The 19,465-nt window shown below is 40.0% G+C and overlaps 1 protein-coding gene across 1 annotated transcript in view; it reads left to right on the top strand.

Annotated features, from left to right (window-relative positions):
- LOC115428438 (zinc finger transcription factor Trps1-like) overlaps window positions 1-19,465 on the top strand; it is a 357,327-nt gene that overhangs the window by 326,389 nt on the left and 11,473 nt on the right. Inside the window, 1 exon segment of the mRNA XM_030147486.1 lies at window positions 17,798-17,920. Within this exon segment, the coding sequence (XP_030003346.1) occupies window positions 17,798-17,920 (123 nt within the window).

Consider the following 19,465-nt stretch of genomic DNA (forward strand, 5'->3'; position numbering starts at 1 on the left):
CACTGCAGACAAATGTGTCTCAAATCCTATTTTTGTGTCCATATGTGACCTGTATCTGATCTGGTACGGACAGTTTGACCCAGGCCACTTTCATATGTGGTCCTAAATCTGATATGTATCTGATATTTTGCAATGCAACTTCAGTTTGAACGCAACAGTGGAATCAATGTTTAATGACTGGTGTGTAAGTTCTGTCACTGCTGCCTCTGAAGACCAGGGCTGAGGACTCTGAGGGTGTATTCACACCTACCACGTTTGGTCCATTTAAAACGGACCAGAGTTTGTTTCCCCAGAAAGTCCGGACTTTTTTTTAGGTGTGAATACAAACATGCGAACTCTGATTCGAACCAAACAAGTGGACCGAGACCACCTCTTCTAGGTGGTCTCAGTCAGCTTCCAAACAGACTCTGGACCAGTTCACTTCTGGTGTGAATATAACCGACCTCAAACCGAACCAAACCAAGGAATCTTGTGCCTTTTTGAGCTTGACGAGCCACCGTAGCCGCTGGAAGTGGCCGAGGTTTACAGGTGGTCAGAGCTAATAGCAGCAGCTATGAGCTGTGGACAGACGTGGAGCAATGAGGAGATTGAATCTGCCACTGACATTTGGTCAGATGCCCGTATTATGAAACTGGCTCTGACTGAGCTTTTCTTGAGTGTTAACATTATTTTCGGAAATTTGTGTCTGTAAAAATACAATTTATATTCCGAAAATGATAACTGTATGTAGGAGCACCACGTCTATTTTCATCAACACTGGCCATCTCTGATTCACCCCACCCCCGACTTTTCTGTCCAATGCTAGCGCAGTTCATCACATGCGTGCTTCTGTTCATGCATTTTGGTCCACTAGCAAAAAGTGCAATGTGAATGTGATCCGACCCAAATGAAAAAAATAAAGTCCGCATTTGATCCAAATCAAATAAGCGGACCAAAGGAAAGTCCAATTGTTCGCTTGCTTTGGGTCAGACCAATTTTTTTTTTTTTTTTTAATTTTGGTGCGGTTCACTTTCACATTGTACATTGTTATAAGTGGACCAAAATCTGTAAACAAACCCACATGTACTGAAGTTGTTCAGCCATTGGACAGAAATGAGCAGTGTCGATTAAAGCGCTAAGTCCAAAGTGGAACAACAGAATCATGGAAATTTTGCATGCTGTTTTTGTTATCGTCATAGCGATATGGTTTTTACAGGTGCAGACGTTTGCACGAATGTTTGAGCAGCAAGAGCATTTGATGCAACGTTAGGTTTACAATATTGTAGAATTCATTTCTCAACGACAAAGACACAGACAGACATCTACGGAGGACAGCGCTCATGTGCGCACATTATGTTGTGACTGTTGCTCTTATTCACGTAAGACGTAACAGGTGTGAAGTTGGAATTATGCTAGTATATCAAAGACTGTTATCAAAAAGCATTAGTGCTACGTACTGCTGACCTATGTTTATCTATCCTATATCACCGTTCGGTTTAGCCAGGTACAGAATTCCTTAACGCAGGTAAAGTTTGCTGGGGGTGATGAAGTCATTTATTATTTTTCTTTTCAAGCACAACAGACAAATGTAATCGGAGTTCTGAAAATGAAATGTCCGCATGTTACTGTTTTGCATAAGCACTGAATCCAACCCATACCCACACTGAAGCTCAGTTACTGGGAACATAAACGAAAATGATAGTGGCTTCTGACCTCTGCCTTTCTACAGTGACAATATGAACTAATAATGCACCATTTACACTATAGTAAAAATACCAAATATCAAAAATACCCTTAGGAATAAGTAGTATAGAGTACTGCAAGAATCTTATTGTATTTTGGGACATTCTATTCTTGTAATATTATAGAAACACTACCAAAAACCCAGCTGCGTTGGATCGGGTCCGGGCTGCTTTCACACCTCAAACAAACCGCACCAGGGTTCGTATGGAACCGCGCCCAGACCACCTCTTCCGATGGGTCTGGGTTCGCTTGTTTGGTCCGGAACAGAGTTTCAGTGGTTTTTATTCACACCAGCCCAAAAGGTCCGAACCAAGGAAGCAAAGAAACTCTGATTCATTTTAAATGAACCAAACAAGGCAGGTGTGAATACACCCTGAATGTACTGGTGCTGTTGTTCTGGAGGCTGAGGCTGTTGGAGGAGAACCTGCAGGTTAGGGTGGAAAACCGAGCAGCGAGCTGATGGTCAAACTCAGAGTGAACGGTCAGGACCCAGACTAGGCATGCTCAGTCCAACAACATATGTTGAAAAGTGTCAAATTTAAAGGCTTATTTGAAAGTGAAAGCTAAAGAAACCAAATGAGACAAAACCTAAATTATTACAGTATAACACTAATATTATATACATATAATCTACACATAGAAGACAGGACTTTTTACAAAAACTATTGCAAACTAAGTCTTTTTCTTCAACATCAGTACGTGCAGGAGTAAAATTAAGCACAACATCATCATATGACGGAAATATTTAATTTGACAGTTTCATTTGACAATGTGAACAGAATAAAACCACAAGAGAAAAATATCATAATCAATCAAATTTTATTTATATGGCGCCAAATCATAACAGAACTTATCTCATGACACTGTACATTTACAGCTGCTCTAAACCAGACTTGAGCCAGACTTAAGACAGATTTAAACCTGATTTAAGTCAGACTTAAGGCAATTCACAGACACCAACAGAAACCTCCAGGAGCAAACACGTGGTGTCAGTGGAAAGAAAAACTTTATTTTAACAGGCAGAATAATAATCACTAGATCATAGATGTTGAAGAACCACTCTATCAATCCATGTCAATAATTGGTGTAAAATACAGTTCTTCATCTTTTCATGGTCATCAGATATGACCCCTTTGGACGTTCAGAGGCTCTGTAGTTACCGTGGAAACACTGTCATCTTCTACAACATTGATTCACCAGTAAAACCCATGGAGTTGGATGATTGACAGTGGATGGAGATGAACAAAAATGATTAAATTAACCCTACAGATTAATGAATAATGTGGATAAATAAGCACAAATCTGAGTAAAATAAAGTAAAAAAGAGTAAAATAAGCAAAACAGCCAAAGTAATGAGTAAAAGGAACAAAAAATTAACTGTAAATCAACAAAATAATAAGCTACAAACTGAACGAAATTGAAGAAAAAAATAATAAACCCATGGGGTTGGATCAATGCCAGTTGATGGACACACTGGGTTTATGTTCAGTTCATGACAGACTGGACTGAAAAAGGCACTGTTTATTCAGTTTTCTGTGTTTTGATAAAATAACCTTTGAATTTACTCTGAATTTTCATGAACATCTAAATTACATATAGGAAAATACGCAATTTTACAGTGAAAAATGTAAAATACAAAGGACAATACTGGAATAAATTTAAGAACGGTTACACAGAGAAAACTTATTTTGTGAACTGACATAAAGTTTTTCTGGGTCTTTATGGGTTAAGGATTCTTTCCCTTTAAAATCCTCAGGCCATTTGTCGCTGTACATTTCAACTGTGCTGTTTATTCTATTATTATTTCTTCCAGTTGTTGGTGTTCTATATATTTTTGTTCCTCCCTGTTGAGATGAATAAACCAGCAGAATAGATTCAGTCCGTTCAGCTTAAATTCATTCAGCTCAAACCCAATTATTCTATTAGGAGAAGCAATTTAAATGTGCACAGTAGTCTGGGAGGAAAGTGCACACACACACACACACACACAGTTGATGGTTGGTAGCACCTACAGGGGGGGTCACTTTTAGATTGGTCCCAGATGCCTTCCAGGGCATGTTTTTTTTTTTTTTTTTTGGGGGGGGGGTCATGTGGTGAGTCTTTATCTGAGAACCCCTGCCCATATCTGTGTGTCCGTGTGCACATCCCATAATATGAGACTGATCCAGTGTATGGGATATTGGACTTGGCAGTATGGAATTTAGTTAATTCCTCCAGCTCGTCTTCTGGCTTGATTAAATAATCGCTGATTTAATGCAAGTCAGTGCATGTATTAGTGTAAGTGTGTGTGTGTGTGGGTGTGTATGTGTGTGTGTGTGTGTGTGTGTGTGTGTGTTAAAAGCAGCACTGACTTACTCTTTAAGTGAATTAAATGTAATTTCATTTTGAAAGACTTTGTTTAGAAAGCCCTCTTTTTTAATTTATTTGCGACTGCAGGGCGCCTCCATCTATTTCTTTCTTCTGTTTCTCACTCCCTCCTTCTTTCCACTCGCCTTCTTGTAAACTTCACTTTCTGTTCAGACATGTAACTCGATGCCATCGGCAGTCTACGAACATGTGTTAAATACATCTGAAAATTTTGACACTGTTTGAAGAAAGGGGATTTTTTTTAAAGAACAAAAAAATTGAAATGAAATGACAGTGTTGTTCTTTGTACTTCGCTGTACAGCTGAAAAGATTAATCAATGAATCGATTCTAAAACAATTTAAAAAATTATCCAATTACATTTTTCCTGAATGGAACCTTAGTTTCCTTCATTTCTCTGCTGTTAAACATTGGTTCCGCTGTTGTGTTTCACACGGACACTTATTGTGACGCACATGAGTCCAGGCCCAACCCCCAGTTGGATGTTAGTTCCATGTTCAGTTGGTCTGCGTTAGTCAGTTGGATCCAAATGTGTTTCAGACTGAGCTGATTGATTGGTGTATCCTGGGGTGCCGATAAGGGGGGGGGGGGTAAACATGACAAATTCATGGGGCCCAGCATTTGTGTGGGGGCCCATAGAGCATAGGAGGGGGTCCAGTCGATACAGGCTAGAAGGTGTGAAAATGTCCTGTAAGGTCTACTGAATAACAGACGAATAGAAGTCAGGAATCGGGCGTTGCAAAGCATGTTGAGTTTAAGTTTCGTTTTCATAAGTGACGTTATGTGCGTACCATGCACCCCTACCCCACCCCACCCCCTGGCTCCAGCAGATCGACAAGATACTGAACTTTATGAAAGGGCCCACAATGTTTAGCTTTCATGGGGCCCAAAATTGGTAGAGGCACCCCTGGGTATATAATAATAATAATAATAATAATAATGGATTAGATTTATATAGCGCTTTTTTGGTCACTCAAAGTGCTTTACATTATTGACCCATTATTCATTCACTCACACATTCTCACTCTGGTGGTGGTAAACTACATTTGTATCCACAGCTGCCCTGGGGCAGACTGACAGTAGTGTGGCTGCCAGTTCACACCTACGGCCCCTCCCACCACCACCAAACATTCACACACATTCATACACCAGTGTGAGTGGGGCAAGGAGGGTGAAGTGTCTTGCCCAAGGACCCAACGGACTAACTAGGACAGAGTGGGATTCGAACCGCCAACCCTTCGGTTATTGGACGACCCACTCTACCATCTGAGCCATATATCCCCAAAATCCAGTTTTTGGGATAGAATAATAAAAAAGGAAATTGGGGGGGGGGGGCTGATCTTCCTTGGCGGAGGTCTGTGCTGTCTGAGTGCTTTTCTAGTTATTGTTGCTGTTATTTCTATGTAGATATATTTTTTCTATATCCTTTTACTGATATACTTTTTGTGGTTGTTGTTTCAGCCGGTTCTGGAATAAACGACAAGTTGTTTCTCATTTTTACATTTTTACTATTTATCACCAATTCAAATAATCGTTTAATGGAATTGAAAATTGATAGATTGATTGATTACAAAAATAATCAATAGCTGCAGCTCTACTTAGAAGTATCTATTATGGGCGAGTTCCGTCCATTCTTTGGGACGTTCTTGGGGTGGAGATGCCACAAAGGTTTGAGATTAAACTAGAGATTTTTATAAATAGTTTCAGAATGCGACTGTACACCAGCAGTCGGCGTCTAAATGAGATCAGTGAAGCCCGAGTTCAAAAACGCCACCACATACCGGTTACAGATGGTACTTATGACATTAAGGGTGAAGCCCAACCTAAAGTGATGGTTGCGTATCTCTTCCACCAAGTGCTTCCATTAAGGTCTAAAAGACTGTTCAGTGTAAACAGTTTGTGGAACATCTGTAAATGTCTGGCTTCAGCAGAAGCCCTGAATGGACTGGAAGCCACAGCTGCAGCGTGTGGTTCCACACCGTGGGTTTGGACACAGAATACAAATCAGATTGTTGAAAATTAAGTTATAATTTTCAGTCTATTTTTTTTTTTTTTTTTTAGTATAAGAAGAGTCACGAAAAGTCACAGCGAAACGGAACTAAAACTTCTGTCTGAGTACAAAAATGATAGTGATCTCTCGAAGCCATTTAACAGGGAGTTGGCAAAAAAAAAAAAAAAAGTCTAGCAGAGCCATAAAAGTATGAAGATAAAACTAAATCGACAAAGGCGCAGTGTGAGAGGTGTTCACAAACAAGGACAAATACATGTAATATAGAATACAGCCTATTTTCAAAGGGAATATTTTCTCAAACAAACAACATTGAGGTTGTGCAGACTCTTTAAAGCAGTCTTGCATTAAATCTAGCGCCGTGAGGGGAATGGCGGCTGCCTGTGTGAGCCGTTTGTGCATTAGTGCAGAAAGTCTGACTGCAATGATTAGGAAAGTTATTGAACCAATAATTGTTCTTTTGTGTGCATCATGCCACTGCATAATGTATGGGGTATTATCCTGTTAGTTTGTGCTGCCCTCTTCATGAGCATTATGAGAACAGTAATGAATCCAATAACATTTCCATGAGTGGGCGGGTCATCTTTTGGAAGCAGCTCTGTTAATGTACGGACAGGGATTAATCTGACGGTGTTTACATTGTTCCTCCAACACATTTAAGAAACTGAACTTTAAATGTGAACATCCACTTAAAAGTTTATTTGTTGGCTGGAGTTTGGCTTGATTAACAGGAAGTTGATAAAGAGTTTAATTTTCTGCTTAATGAGTGTATTTCTCTGTGCATACGTGCTTGGTTGAACGTCCCTCACCAGGTGTGTGTGTGTGTGCGTGTGTGTGTGTTGTCAGTGGTGCTAATTGAACGGTATCATAGGCCATAGATAAATAGATGTCATTAGACTGAGCTCTAATTACCAGCCCACCCCTCCTCCTCAAGCTGAGGTGAGTGGGAGGGGCCAGGTATCAGCAATCAATCAGAAAAAACGTGCACGTTCCGTAGATGCACACTGGACCAGCAGCACAAACAGAGTCAGTTATTACCAAGCTACCAAAACAGAGATGCACTGGTGATGCCAATAGCTGTGAGCCGACTGCAGCGGCTAACGCTACGCAAATGGGACCCAAATCCGATTTTTTTCACCCATATGTGACCTGTATCTGATCTGTTACACACAGTTTGAACAGCACTAATCTGACCCAGACCACTTTCATATGTGGTCCTTTATTGGTGAATCAATGTTGTTGAAGATGACGGTGTTTCCATGGTAACTACGGAGCCTCTGAACATCCAAATGTGGTCATATCTGATTACCATGAAAAGATGAAGAACTGTGTTTGAGTTTTAGTTTAGATCAGTAGATGGTTTAGGTTAAAGATGGACGTTTGGGTCTTTAAGGGTTAAAGGTGGACGTTTGGGTCTTTAAGGGTTAAAGGTGGATGTTTGGGTCTTTAAGGGTTAAAGATGGACGTTTGGGTCTTTAAGGGTTAAAGGTGGACGTTTGGGTCTTTAAGGGTTAAAGGTGGACGTTTGGGTCTTTAAGGGTTAAAGATGGACGTTTGGGTCTTTAAAGGTTAAAGGTGGACGTTTGGGTCTTTAAGGGTTAAAGGTGGACGTTTGGGTCTTTATGGGTTAAAAGTGGACGTTTGGGTCTTTAAGGGTTAAAAGTGGACGTTTGGGTCTTTAAGGGTTAAAGATGGACGTTTGGGTCTTTAAGGGTTAAAGGTGGACGTTTGGGTCTTTATGGGTTAAAGGTGGACGTTTGGGTCTTTATGGGTTAAAGGTGGACGTTTGGGTCTTTAAGGGTTAAAGGTGGACGTTTGGGTCTTTAAGGGTTAAAGGTGGACGTTTGGGTCTTTATGGGTTAAAGGTGGACGTTTGGGTCTTTAAGGGTTAAAGGTGGATGTTTGGGTCTTTATGGGTTAAAGGTGGATGTTTGGGTTGTTATGGGTTAAAGGTGGATGTTTGGGTCTTTAAGGGTTAAAGGTGGATGTTTGAGTCTTTAAGGGTTAAATGTGGATGTTTGAGTCTTTAAGGGTTAAAGGTGGACGTTTGGGTCTTTAAGGGTTAAAGGTGGACGTTTGGGTCTTTATGGGTTAAAGGTGGATGTTTGGGTCTTTAAGGGTTAAAGATGGACGTTTGGGTCTTTAAGAGTTAAAGGTGGATGTTTGGGTCTTTAAGGGTTAAAGATGGACGTTTGGGTCTTTAAGGGTTAAAGGTGGACGTTTGGGTCTTTAAGGGTTAAAGGTGGACGTTTGGGTCTTTAAGGGTTAAAGGTGGACGTTTGGGTCTTTAAGGGTTAAAGGTGGACGTTTGGGTCTTTAAGGGTTAAAGATGGACGTTTGGGTCTTTAAGGGTTAAAGGTGGACGTTTGGGTCTTTATGGGTTAAAGGTGGATGTTTGGGTCTTTAAGGGTTAAAGGTGGACGTTTGGGTCTTTAAGGGTTAAAGGTGGACGTTTGGGTCTTTAAGGGTTAAAGGTGGACGTTTGGGTCTTTAAGGGTTAAAGGTGGACGTTTGGGTCTTTAAGGGTTAAAGGTGGACGTTTGGGTCTTTAAGGGTTAAAGGTGGACGTTTGGGTCTTTAAGGGTTAAAGATGGACGTTTGGGTCTTTAAGGGTTAAAGGTGGACGTTTGGGTCTTTATGGGTTAAAGGTGGATGTTTGGGTCTTTAAGGGTTAAAGGTGGACGTTTGGGTCTTTAAGGGTTAAAGGTGGACGTTTGGGTCTTTAAGGGTTAAAGGTGGACGTTTGGGTCTTTAAGGGTTAAAGGTGGACGTTTGGGTCTTTATGGGTTAAAATATATAAAAACCAATATTCAAATATTCTACTGAGGTACAAAATCCAAAAAACTGCAGGGTTAGTTTTGTATGAAAAATAATGAGATGATGCCATTAAAACAGTGCCAGTTATAATAAATAAATGAATAATAAATAATGAGATAATATTTTATTTCTGTTAGCTGTTCTGTTTGACCCAGTTTTCCTTTTATAAGATAAGATAAGACTTTATTGATTCCACTGTGTGGAATTTGCAATGTCATCAGCAACAAAATACAAACATCATTCTGTACATGTATGGATATTCATATATTTGCCTATCGTTGGACATGATGTTGATATTGTTATAGTATATAAGGGGATGGAGACACTCACAGCCTGTCATTGTAATGTGGTGATGATGTAATAACAGTGACCGACCTTTAGTCAAAATGAAAAAGGACAAATAAAGGTTGAAGTAAACGACAGATACCTGAGAATTACTGAAGAACTGGAACACAGAGTACATCCACCTGTGTGTGTGTGTGTGTGTGTGTGTGTGTATTTCTGTGCATTTCTGTGCATGTGAGTTAACACATGTCCTCACATCCATCTAACGTCCAACCAACTGATGATTGAAAAGGAAGTGGAGCTCATGAGCCAGACTGTGTGTGTGTGTGTGTGTGTGTGTGTGTGTGTGTGCGTGTGCGTGTGCGTGTGCGTGTGTGTGTGTGTGTGTGTGTGCGCGTGTGCTGTCTGCCTTTTTTTTTGGGGGGGGGGGTACTTCTCTGCTTTCTTGTGCAATTGACACTTGAACCCTTTTCAACACACACACACATTCATACAACATGGATAACACAGTGTGTGTTATCCATGTTGCATACTTTTGGAGTAACTAAGAAAACACACACACACACACACACACATTTCTTGGATTGCAGCCTCGCGTCCAAATCTCATCCGCCATCATCAGCCAATGGAAGTGAATATTTTCAGGTGTGTGTGCGTGTGTGTGCATGTGTGTGTGTGTTTTGCGATGAGGGGCAGCTGTGGGGCCATATGTGAGTGATTTGGGCGCTCGGAGGGAAACTGAATTCTGATGACAGACGCACTGTTTTACTTGCAATACTAGACACACACACATATGCACAGATGTGCGCACACACACACACACACACACACACACACAGACAACGGAAGCGTACATCAATCAATCAACTGGCTCTGTCTCTGTACATGTGGTGACCGTATGGTGTGTGCAACATACACTGACACACACACACACATTCTGGCATGTGTCACTGAGAGGACCTGAACATGTCCACGGGTGTTTGAATGTTTATGAACCTGTGAAATGGTCTGTTTTTCAGCATAAATACAACCCAAAACATGATCAGGTTTTATATTTGTCAATTTTCATTTTTTATTATTTGCTAAGTTAGTCTCTGCATTTTACAAACATACTTAGCATTAGCATTAGCATTAGCACACATTAGTAATAGTGAGCTGCCATATAAGGCCCTGAAGGACCAGCTCCAGATATATATCAGCACCGTGGTCAGGGGCACTGACAAGAGATTTTTTTTTTTTTTAAGCATATTTTATTAAAATAAATGTGCATCATAGTTTACATCTGGGGTGTCAAACTCTGGTCCTCGAAGGCCGGTATCCTGCATGTTTTAGATGTTTCCCTCTTCCAACACACTTGGGAGCCGTTCCATCATAATCGTTCTCCTGCAGAACATGATGATGAGCTGATCATTAATTGAATCAGGTGTGGCTGGAGGGGGGAAATATCTAAAACATGCAGAATATCGGCGGAGTTTGACACCCCTGGTTTACATCTGTCAAACACTTCAGAACACAGGTGTAATGTAAACAAATGGCAGCTCTGCAGCCAGTAAAGTAGAAATCAATAGAAATCCTTAATTTTCAACCTACAAATCCCAAAACAAAGTAAAGAAAACAGACAGTGAGAATTACAATTAAACACAGGAGCCTAACTTTTATTCACAGATATGAAATATTGTTTTGTCCAACCAAAATGATTGATTACCTGAGCCCAAAGGTCGCTAAACTGATCAGATTTCAAATGAAGTTGAGCTGTAATTTTCTACATTCCATATATACAGTATTTTAACTCCTCTTTCCATGAGACAAATTTATATGCACAAGTTATATTCATGCGATTTGAGGGTCAATGGAAAAGACACTAGTGTTTTGTTGCTTCTTCTGTCTTTGACTGTGAAAGAAACACTGCTGAGTTAAAATAATACATGCAACATTGTTGGAAACAGAATATTTTATAAGCTCAATAGTGCGATTGGAATGTGTTGAGATCAGATCTAAATATGCAGATGTTGATGTGAGTGACAGTAGTTGAAGGACAGCTGTGGTCATTATCTGAGTACCTTGAACTGAACATCTGAAGAGTGTGTAGTTAGTGGAACAGAACTGATTCAAACGGGGCTTCACATCAGCTTATACAGTACTGAACAGTTTCTACGTTCCCAGACAACTGAAAGCAGTTCAGTGTGTTAACTGGGATGATTGTGATGCAGAAATGAGCGACCAGGCCTTGGCAGCACAAAACAGAAGCAGGGTGGAAACACTGCTGGGGGCTCCATCTGGGGCTTTGAGACCCCACAACACCCAACTGAAGCATGGCACTCTTCTGTGAAAAGTTAAAATATTTTTAACTTCTAGCACTTGGCGCTCTGAGTCCTAAAAAATATGCAAAGCTCTCAACACTGTCATGAACATAAAACAAGAAGAAGTGTGCGTTGAAAGGAGAGGGTCCTGGTGGACGTAGAGGAAAATGGATCAGAACGGACCCAAGAAGTAGGACCAAGGGCGTTTTCGCACACTGTATTCAGGTCCGTATCTGAGTACGTTGGACCCCAAAGTCCGCTTACTTTTATCCATGTGAATGCAACCGTTCTGTGCTCCAGTACCGTGTCCGAGCCCAGTTGACAGGGTAGTCCTGGGTCCAGACTGCCATGACTCCAGTACGGTACAGTGCCGTGTGAATGTGATCTGTGCCAGAGTCAGGAAGTGACCTAATCACCAACAACAGAAGTGGGTTAATCACCATCAGACCAGAGATGGCGCTCCTGTTGTCTCCTGAAAAAGCCTCGGATCCACATAGCACTGGCTCATGTTAGCGCATTCTTTTGTTGGAAGCTCCAAGAATAAGTCCGGATTCTTTTAGGTCTCATTTGTATAAATTTATTGTTGACTTGATCTGATCACAAACAAAATATAACTCAGCTGAGGATCCACACCCCAAGCAGTAAATGGATCCAGACATTCCAATGCACATCACTTTTATAATCCTTGTAAACTGATCTTCAAACTATGGGCTGACCCCCTTGTGCGAGGTGGGCTGGGTCACAGAAGATGGACTGGTGTCATCTGACTACCTCTATGTAAAACCCCATATTGACAGTGTTTACCTCTTATTTGTTGTTGTTTACGATCGTCTGTGGGCATGTGTATTTAAAGTGTGCCTAAGGTAAAGTCCTGTGGTCATAAATCTGTAAGTTTAGTATGTGAACAAGATGTGACCTATCCTAAGAACTTTAACACTAACCAGTGACACAGAAGAATCCTAACTAATACTAATACTGACTAATATATGATTAAACTTAAGAATTCAACTATCTAAATTAAAATAATATTTCACTCACTTTATGGACCGAACCACTGGGTGAAATATGAGGGACAACAAAGGTCGTTCTGCTTCTGTTTACCTCAAACAGGATAACAGATAGGTAAGGGTTTGTCTTCTTCTGACTTCTGCGTTTGTAGGATAGTGACAGAATTCCCTCCACACCTCCACCTACTATTTCGGCTCTGTAACACCCATTCATACTCAGGCACAGGCCGCAGTACGCAAGTGTGAATGCAACAACTGCAGGAAAGGTGTGAACGCATCCAAGTACAGTACGGACTGGAGTACACAGTGATAAAACGCCCAGAGGCTCCTGGAGTCCAGCAGCATATTTAAAGACATGACTTGACATTCATTTAACCTTTCAGGATCATCTTAGGTCAAAGGTTGTGTCATCAATCAAGTGGTGATACTAGTATATTTCATCATGTTATTCATTTTGAATTTAAATTTTAGAAAAAGTTCTTGTAGAACTCACTTTTTTTCATGTTTCTTCTCTTGCTTATACATGTTTTTAGCTGGAGAGCCAAAATCTATGGCCTGGGTTTCACCTTTCAAGGTCACTCAAGGTCAAAGGTCATGACATCAAATGAAAGCCCATATGTGACTTTCTATCTATTACTGGTTGCAATTATATCAGTATCTTGTGTCCCATTATAAACCAATAGGGATTTGGAAAATGTCAAAAATTCATAAGAAATTCAAAAATCAGTATATCCCAATTCTTTGAATAAACTTGGTAGACCCCAAATATGTTCCGCAACAAATATCAAGTCGTTCTGACAGACGGTTTCAGAGAGGAAGATTCTAGAAAGATTGTTGAAGGATGGACAAACTGATCCCAGTCGTCCTTAGGCCCGTTCAGGACTGAAAAGGATGAGAGGAAAGGGGACGGATGGCAGACACAGACAGAAGTAGTACACATAGAACAGGTCTTCATCCATCCCAGAGGTCTGTGGGGTTTCACCCTGGGGTTGGGGGTTCTACCATTGGATGGACAAAAGAACACAGGAGCTGAAATAGGCCGAATATTGGAACCATGGTTTTCTATTTTTGGTCCATTACTTGGTCATTTTTGTTAATTTTACTTATTTTTAAATCATTCCCCCATCAGATTTTTTTGTGTATTTTCAATGTCCATTGCATTTGTGTTCTTTTCTGTGTTGTTCTGCACATATTCTGTGACAGGTGCACAGCTCCAGTTACTTACCTAGACTGTCTTATAACAAACCAGAAATCGTTTTATCATTTTAACCCATAAAGACCCAAAGATTGACGAGTGACCAAGATTATTTATTGATATGAAAAGTTTAATACCTGTTGATCCACTAATCCTATCAATAAAATACAGTTCTTCATCTTTTCATGGTCATCAGATATGACCCATTTGAACGTTCAGAGGCTCCATAGTTACCATGGAAACATCGTCATCTTCTCCAACATTGATTCACTAGTAAAACCCATGGAGCTGGATCAATGACAGTGGATGGACACACTGGGTTTATGTTCAGTTAATGATAGATTGAACTGAAAAAGACACTTTGTTTCTGATATAATAACCCTCAACTTTTTTATCTACCATCATCAGTGAATTTAATTTAGAAAAGTACCTGATTTTAACTTAAAAATGCAGAATACAGAACATAATATTACAATAAATGGCAAGAAATATCTTAACTAAGGTTAAAAATAGAGAAAAATTCAACTGGGAACTGTAGCAAAAGTAGCACTGGGTGTTAATGGGTTAAATTAGGTAAATCAGATTTATTGTGCATTAGACCAGATAATCTCAGATCCTGAACAGGGCAAACAGAACCAATACCTTTAAGAGTTCAGTCCCATAATCTGGGCCAAGACCAGTGGACTTGAATGAATGCACATCAGACCACACACGGTACACAGATCAGTCTTCTTTTTTCACCAGCAAAGCAACGCGTTACACAAACTTTTCAGGTTAAAGCAACTAAACTAAAATGAAGACTTTAATGTGGACAGGTGCTGAAGCCATCTATAACACATATGTCAGGGGGGTCAAACATGCAGCCCGTGGGCCAAAACCGGCCCGCCAAAGGTTCCACCCCGGCCCGTGGAATTAATTTGCAAAGTGTAAAAATGACACTGAAGGTATTAACACTCAAGGGTGTCCAACTGGTTTTAGTTCTGGTTCCACATTCAGACCAATGGGATCCAGTAAAATAATAACATCATCTATAAACAAGTGTTCAGAGAATGCAAACCTCCGCCAAGCACCCCAAATGGTGTCCATGTATGGATCGACTATTTCTGTTTAAATTAAACAGTTTCAAGGTTGTTCCATACAGCAGAAAAATTGCTGTCAAACATGGTAATTAAATTCCAATCAATATTTGTTGAGTTATATTGAGAAATGTGCCGTAAATAGGATTTTCAATGTTAAATTGAAATGTCCACAGAGTCCACATTCCACAGTGGATGTGGACAGTTTTGTGTCAGATACAAGATATTGTTCTAAGCTATGGGTGGATCAAATTGGAGGCTAATCTGAGTCATTTTGAATTTTTTATGAATTTTGGAAAACTGCTCAATGATGAGAGATAGGAAAATGTGACATTTTGTGACCTTGCTGTGACCTTGAACTTTGGCCTACTTGGCCCAAAATTTAATGGGTTGGTCCCAGGGCCTAGGCCTATCTGTGGGTACAATTTGGTAAAGATGGTTGGAATAGTTTTCCTGTACAGTTGCTAACAACCAAACAAACAAAAAAACACACAAAGCACAGTGATCACAATACCTCCTGGTGGAAGTAATAATTGACAACGACACAGTTTCTTCTTGATTTAATGTGAAAAAAATAACACAACACTATGAAAACATTTACATTTACAAACTATCCAATAAAAGTAAAATGTGAATAACCTGAACAAATATGAACAACCTGAAATGTCTGAAGAAACTGATGTGTAATTGTACCAATATTCTGTCTGTTATTAAATGTTTGGTGCATTTGTAGATCCACTGGGATCTGTATGTTGTGTTAATAATAAGTTGTGATGTAATATTGTAGAAATTGTTCTTATTTTAGTCCCAAACTCCAAAATTTTAACAATATTCTGCCTGTTACCACATGTTTGTGTAACACTGTGTGTAATGCACATGTATAAAAGATAAGTTGAGGTAGAATATTGTAAAAATTGCAGTTATTTATTTATTTATTTTTACAAAATTTCAGTTTTTTTAGGTTATTCATATTTTTTGTGAAAGTTTGTAAGTGTAAATATTTTAATAATTTAATGTTTTTTTATTGAACTAAAACAAAGAGGAACAGTTGTCATTATTTATGGGTTATTGTGTTCTTCTTGTACTGACCCCGCCCACTGCAGATCAGACTGGGCTGAATGTGGAACTGAACTAACATGACTTTAAGAGCCCTGACATATATGTACTATCATTCTAAAGCTCCTTAGGGTACTCTGAGTGTTACTTGTTTATCTAATAGTATCCCAATGAAAAGGAGATCATTTCACATATTTAGATCAATCTAACCATAAAACGGTGAGAATGGTCTGTTCTTCTACGAGCACCGAGGAACGGTTAGAACCTGAGGAAACCCAGAATAAACTGGGAATACGGAGGATTCATACAGTGAACCAATAGGAAGAAAGACAAAAAGGGTTTGTACGACAGACAGAAACACACTGAACAGAGAGACAGACAAAACTGCAGAGGGAAAAGATGAGCTATGGTGTCCTCTCAGGGTCATAAAGGTGTTGAATGGGGCCAGTGACTTAATGGGATGGAGAAACGTTGTGATTGGCTCATTACTGTGATGGAGCACGTTAGCGCTACAGTTGCCCTTTTCACCCCCGCCCTTCCTACTTCTCTATGCACCAGTGCTCTGTGAACCGCACAGGTGTGTGTGTGTGTGTGTGCAGTGATAGAGTAAAAGTCAAACATCAGCTTGTAAAGTACCTGCTGAAGTTCAGATAAACACTAAAACACTTTATGGTACAAGGTGAAAGCACAACTCATCTCTCTCCATTTCTTTCAAGTAGTACTTGACAAAATTACCGCAGTATCTCATGTGTCTCTTCCTGGAGTCTGAGTTCCCTCTTTTAGAAACACACATTTAAAATAAACACATACCTCAGCTGCATCATTTCCTTTCACCCAAGTACATGTGGTGTTTTTATTAACCTTGTTCTATACACTGAAGATCAGCGCCGATGAGACCGTATTACCAACAGGCTTTTCAATTAAGTTTGATAAATGAGAGCACATCATCACACTGTCACAGAGACCATCAGATTATCTGAGCCCTGTCCTCACCTCAACACACATTCAGTGGCTTCCAATGGCATGGAAATTAAAAAAATATAAAGTGTCTCTGTCCTCAGTCCTGTTGGACTCCCTTTGTCATGTGTCTCTGTCCCTCAGGTCCAATCAGTGTCCTGGTTCTGTCCTCTGTAGACTGGTAACCTGTCCCCCTGCTGACACAGTGCTGTGGACAGAACCATCACACATGGGCCTATCTGGGTCCAGGACAAAGACAAGAGACCAGTTACCCAGACCACATCCACACCACTACGCTCCTGATATTTGTCTTTAGTGGATCCTAACAGTTTGTGGTCTATACTTGTATAGTTTCCATAAATATGTGCGTCCAGGTGGAAACGGTCCAACTGGGTTCAATGGTGTCATACGTATGCCACACCTATATGTGGCGCTGTACACAAACACAGACAGAGCCTATGGCAGGATACACTCAAACCACAGAAGAATGCACTGAGCATGTGCAGGAGGTTCTGTCCTTGGTTTTCTTCTTCTGGTCACATGGTACTATGGTCGTCATGGTTTCCATACAGTGGTATTGGTCCTATCTATACGCCAACACCAAGGGGGTGGAGCTGGGACATGTTTATGCTCTGGTACCCATTCGGCAAAAATAGTGTTTCAGGCACCGACAACGCCGGTGTCATGTGACCAAAGGCCCACACCATAGTAAACTGTAGTGGACATAACGTGGTTGAGGTGTGTACGGGGGGGGGGGGGGGGGGTATACTCCATATATGACCACGGTACTGTGAACACAAGAGGACAGTGAGTTCATGGATCTGGGACAACAACATGTCCTTACTGCTGATTGGAACAGGACACATGAGAACATCTGATTGGCTCTGTGGAAATAGACATACCCATATTTGGTGCCTCTGTACTGTGGCAGCAGACATTGTCCAAAAAAAAAACCAACCCAAAAACAGGTATTTGAGTCAACATTTTGTCTGTCTTTGTGTCTCCATAGCGACGCAGAGGTAGCGGGGTCTTCTGTGCAAACTGTCTGACCACCAAGACATCACTGTGGAGGAAGAACGCCAACGGAGGATACGTCTGCAACGCTTGTGGTTTATACCAAAAGCTCCATTCGGTAAGTCCTCCACCCAGACACAAACAGGTCCATGGTCTGAATGCATCAGTATTTAATATTCACTTTTCTAAAATGCTTTTCTTAGAAATGAAAAGAGTGCAACACAGTTATAAGTGATGCCTATGTGATGAAAAGAGTGTTTAAAAAAACACTGATCTGCCTTGGCGGAGGTCTGCACTCCCTGAGTGCTTTTCTAGTTGTATACCATATTATCAAAGTACTTTATTAATCTCATGGGGAGCATATATTATAGTTTTCTATATTATATATCTATATGGTATATTTCTATGTTCATATTTATTTAATGCGTGTATAGAAATGTCAGTTTTTGTCTGATCAGAAGGGCAGTTTGCACTTTCATTTATTTAACTCATACAATTACTAGTAATATTACAACTAATTAACTAACATTTTTGACATAAAATGTTTCATCATCTTATGACTTTTCTTTGAAAGATTACAAGTGTATACTCAAATATTACATCTTTTTCCTCACTGTTTTTTTTTCTAAAATTACGACTCAATCCATGTAACATTATGAGTATATACTTGAAACTCATTAAAAGATTCTCATAATGTGGCTTTAATACTCTATCATAAAAGAGACACCAGAGAAACTTATTTCAACATAAATGTAAATTTTAGTGGCTGAAAGGGAAAAGTTGATGGTAAAATTCAATGCTGTATCATCCCACACATGTTAATTAGTGTTTTCAAACACATGGGTCGTTATTGCAGAGCTCCTCTTAAAGGTTAGTCTGGTTCAGACCCTGCATTCAGCACCAGTTTATAGACTCAACGCTGTGTTTTAACACAGCCAAGGGTTTTGACCACTGATTATCATTCCGCCTGTCTGACACATTAGCATATGATGCAAATTAAATGGTGCATACTGCAGTTAAATTCTTGTATATATTCTGTGAATCCCACTGTGAAAAAGTAATATTGTGGAAAAAGGTTATTTGATTTGGTGGGAGCTGGGAGTTCCAGACCATTTGAGCAGTCACAGCCAGCCAGTTCCATGGAGTGAGAAATATGATGGAATGAATCAACTCCACCATCGAAGCCTGGGGAAAGTCTATGGAAATCCCAAATTTAATTAGACGGCATGAATTACAGATGAGATAAAGATCCAGGCTGGAACGCAGTTGAATATCAGTACTCACCTCTGGTATGTTTTTAAGGGGATTAGATGAATTTCACAGCCCCATATACTTTATTCACTCAACGGTTGACAAATACAAGAAAGCACTGACAACATCTGGAGATGTAGTGATTATTGATTGACTGATTGATTGATTGATTGTACTGTGACCTTGATCTTTGAACTTTGACAGGTGAAGTGTTTGCAGTTCTAGATCTAAACACATAGGTTATGTTTGTGCAGAATCAGCTCTGACAAACATTGGAATAATGGGATTTTTTTCCACCCAATGAAAACAATTGTGAATTCTGTGATTTTTTTTTTTTTTTTTTTCCTGGACCTTGACCCATGGTTCTCTGCATGTTGGAATGTGCAGTTTCAGTGACATTCCAAACTATCCA

Source organism: Sphaeramia orbicularis, chromosome 11 (genome assembly GCF_902148855.1).
Source record: "Sphaeramia orbicularis chromosome 11, fSphaOr1.1, whole genome shotgun sequence".
In the NCBI taxonomy this organism is placed as follows: domain Eukaryota; kingdom Metazoa; phylum Chordata; class Actinopteri; order Kurtiformes; family Apogonidae; genus Sphaeramia; species Sphaeramia orbicularis.